A 3763-nucleotide genomic window follows, 5' to 3' on the forward strand; every position below is an offset into this window, starting at 1 on the left:
AAAAAAAAAAAAAAAAAAATCCTGAATTGGATATTTTTATCTTCATTTGAAGTCCAGAAAAACTAAGTAACTTGACCACAGGCATGCAGCATCTTAGAAGTAGAGTTGGGATTTGAAAGCAAGTCTCCTGAATGCTCCTTCTTGTGGGTTGAGGGACGAAGTCCTCGTTGCCTGTGGGCTGCTCTGGGTGTCAAACGGAAGTCCCTCTCCCCTCCCCACCCCACCCCACCCTTCCCAGGGCCTGGCTTAGTAGATGCAAAATCGTGAGGCTGAACATGGGCCGCCCCTGCCTTGCTCCGTGGCCACCTCAGCCTGGTGTGTGCTTGTGTCTCCTCAGGAAGCCAGCACTGTCCCGTACTTCATGTTCCAGCAACCTCCTGAGCTGCTACAAGAGACTGTGGGGGCTCAGGTTCCTTTGGAGACATATGGGAGGCCCCTCGGAGGAGCCGTCGGGGGAGCCACTCTCTGAGGAGTCACAGAAGAGACCTCCCTGGAAAGCGATGAGGACGCCGCCCTCCCGGGCTGTCTAGACCTGGCCCCAGGACACTGAAGATACTGCTCCTGGTCCCCAAGATGTGACTCCTGGAGCTCCTAGGGACCCAGTCTCCAAAGCCACCAAGGACTCACCCTGGACTGAGTGTGAGGGCTCCCAGAACACACAGCTGGGTGTGGGGTCCTCAGGTCTAGGGCAGAACAGCCTATTCTGTGTTCAGCATTCCCAGACGGGCATGCAAGACTCCTCTGGGCCCAAGTGGGCCGAATCCCATAGGTTCCAAGCTCACATTGGTGCTGGCCCTGGGAGTCATGAGCAGAGACGGTGGGACAGACAGGGATGCGTGCACATGTGTATGCATGGGTGCATATGTGTAGGAACATGCATGACCTCTGAGCAGGGCAGAGGGTATTGCAAGAAAGCACTGGCCTCTCCCTCCTTCATGGGTTCTGCAGGATGAAGGAAAGGAAAGGAAAAGACAGAAAAAGGAAGGACGTAGCTTTTAATGAGCACCTACTGTGTACCAGGTGCTTCCCCGGCATGAGCTCTCGTAACCCTTATAGCAGCAACATGAGTTTACGGCAAGGATCACTACCACCCTGACTTTACAGAGGTGGAAACAGACTCAGAGAAGTGTGGGACCTGTCCAAGGCCACTCAGCACCTAGAAAGTGTGCCTGGCACGTAGGAGGCATGCAAAAATATTTGTTGAATGGGTGAATGAATGAAAGGATGGGTGAAAAGCCGGCCCTCAAGCCCATACTCCTGACACTGCACTACCCCGCCTCTCAGGACAGAGGGCAAAGATTTCCTTGACTCCGCCACCTTCCTCCTAGCAAGGCTTACAGCCCCAGGCTCTGGGGTTCCTGCTACAGTATGACCCTCTCTGGTGCTTGCCATCAAGAAGCGGTGTGTGGTGGACTTGCTGGGGAGAGTGTCTGCAGCCAGGCACCATGGAGGGAGAGGTGGAGGCTGAGGGGCTATAATGGTTATGAGTGGGGGATTTGGGCCCCAGCACTGTCTGCTGGCTGAATGACCTTGGGCACATCATCTAGCCCCTCTAAACAGCTTTTGAGTCCCCTGTCCAAGAGGGTGGGCTCCCTGTTCCTATTTACAGGATCCGTAAAGAGACTCAAAGAGATAGGGTAGTGCCAGCCCCAGAGAGAGGGGGCTGTGAAGGGCCTTCTGCCACCAGGGCTTCTCAGTGGCATCTCCTGGCTGACCCTGACACTCAGTGTTCCTTGGTTTCCAAGATGCCCCGTGGTCTTCCCCCTCCCTGACATCCTTGACCTCTCCTTTCTGTCCCCTTTACAACTCATTGTCCTCTTCCTGCCATCAGATGTGGCTGTTCTCCAGGCTCAGTCCAGAGTCCTCTCTTCTCACTCAACATCTCTCCCTCTGTGACCTCATCTGCACCCACAACTCCAGTTACAAGGCACGAGGTTCGGTTACGAAATCGCTCACAGATTTATGACTGCAGGCTTGGCTCCTTCCGGGAGCTTGAGACCCACTGCCGCCTCCGCAACACCTCCACCTGGGAGATTCAAGGGCGCTCTCCCTCAGCGTGTCTGCAGCTGTGAGCCTACCTTCCCCCTGCACCCGCCCTGCTTCCCAGCTCCCCTTCTCACACCAAAGCCTTCACAGGGTGAGGGTCCACCTTGCCACGTCCTTTTGCCTCAGTCCTCATGGAGTCCTGTCTCCACCATCTGCTGGCTTCTTCCCATCTATCTACTCTGTGTCACTCCACCCAGGCACCATCGTCCCCATCAGGACAGCTGGAACAGCTCAGCACTTCCACCCCCACGCAGTCCACCCTCCACCTGACAGCCAGAGTGGGCCATGCCAGAGCAACCCAGGTCATGCATCACAGGTGGATAAAACCATCTTCAACCTGGCCCTCAGGCCCTGTGTGCTGGGACCCTGCTGGGCCCTCTCCAGCCTCCCCCTGCACCAAGCCTCCTCCATCACTTCACTCAGGACCTGCTGTCCTTTTCCTTTTGGCTTGATTAACTTGCTCTACCCATTCCATGTTCAAAGCTGTTTCCATGACTAAATGCTCCTTCTGTCCATTTCAGTGCTCTGAACTGTCACTTCTTCAGGAAGCCCTCGTTGACCCTCCACACCAGGCCAGGCCCCTGCCACAGCCCTCAGACCTCTCCTTGGAAGGCACTGGCACGGCTGTGATGTCACAGCTGTTTGTGTGACTCCTTGAACGTTGTCTGTCTCTCCTCCTCACGAGGCCGTGGGTCCTGTCTATTTCCAGCGACCACTGTCTGTCTAGCCCCTAGAGGAGAGTTTGTTACATGGTAGGAGCTTAATAAATACGTGTTGGATGAATGAGCAGAGGAAAGAGACAGTGCAGAGAGCGGACAAAACAGATGCTTTCAGCAGTGTATCTGCCAACAAACCTAAAGGCATGATTTGCCCTGGTGACCCCCAGAGGTCCTTAGTCTCTTGGCTGAATTCCTTCTGGAATCCCGGAACCACCTCCTTGGAAGGTTTCCCAGGAGTCGAGGCAGGCGGGTCTCTCAGTCATGGCCACATGACCTCGAGTGAAAACAAACCAGTCTGGCTGATCACAGACTCAGCTGTTCACAGCTCTGGCCCGAGGCGCTCACGCACCACCCACCACAGCAGAGGACGCCTCTACGTCTGTCTCTGGGCTGCCTCCACCTTCTGCAGGCCTCCTGGGGCCTCTGCTGGCTGCAGAAGTGGGGTGCATGCTGCCTGGAGGAGGAACATCTGTGGTGGGACCCCAAATCCATGTTTGTGTTACCATCGTGTTCCAATAAAACTATCGAAACAGATGCTGCCTCACGCTTTTATTTTTTAACTTCCTGGTGAGGAAATGCTTCCCAAACTTCATCATACGGTGTCTGGATTTAGAAAAAGAGTCATGTTAAAATGCTGGGGTAAAGGCCAAATTAAAAATTGCCTTGAAAAGTAAAGACGTTTTCCAGAAGCTAGCTTCATCTTAAAGGGCCACACCAGAAGTGAGGGAAGGGCTGGTCAGAAGGACCCGGAGAGCCAGGTAGTTGGGAGGAGCTTGGTAAGTGTTCCTGGAGTGGAATAGTTCTGAAATTGTCAGATGCAGAGACACCTTTTTTACGTGGGAGAAAGAGGAATCTTTAAAATGGAAAACCTGCCAATCAAGCAAGCCCACAATAGAGAGTGGGTGGATGAGGCGCAAGTGAAAACCAGGTCAGGAGAAAATGCACGGATTTTGTGCAAGGAATGAATCCCAGAGCTACCAACAGAAGAGTTTTGGGGA

General features: G+C 53.9%; 1 protein-coding gene across 3 annotated transcripts in view; it reads left to right on the top strand.

Annotated features, from left to right (window-relative positions):
* Positions 1–3299, top strand: part of HRH2 (histamine receptor H2) — a 53066-nt gene extending 49767 nt beyond the window's left edge. For 2 of the 3 annotated variants that reach the window (XR_001821749.2, XM_017518536.2), the window contains one exon: positions 338–3299. Coding sequence is in view for 1 of the 3 variants with exons in the window: in XM_017518536.2 (XP_017374025.1) it covers positions 338–530 (193 nt within the window). In the remaining 2 variants the exon portion in view is untranslated. The remainder of the gene's footprint in view (positions 1–337) is intronic. The other variant, XR_001821748.2, reaches the window with a different exon arrangement.
* Positions 3300–3763: the final 464 nt, after the last annotated feature.

Source organism: Cebus imitator, unplaced genomic scaffold (genome assembly GCF_001604975.1).
Source record: "Cebus imitator isolate Cc_AM_T3 unplaced genomic scaffold, Cebus_imitator-1.0 Scaffold684, whole genome shotgun sequence".
Taxonomy (NCBI): domain Eukaryota; kingdom Metazoa; phylum Chordata; class Mammalia; order Primates; family Cebidae; genus Cebus; species Cebus imitator.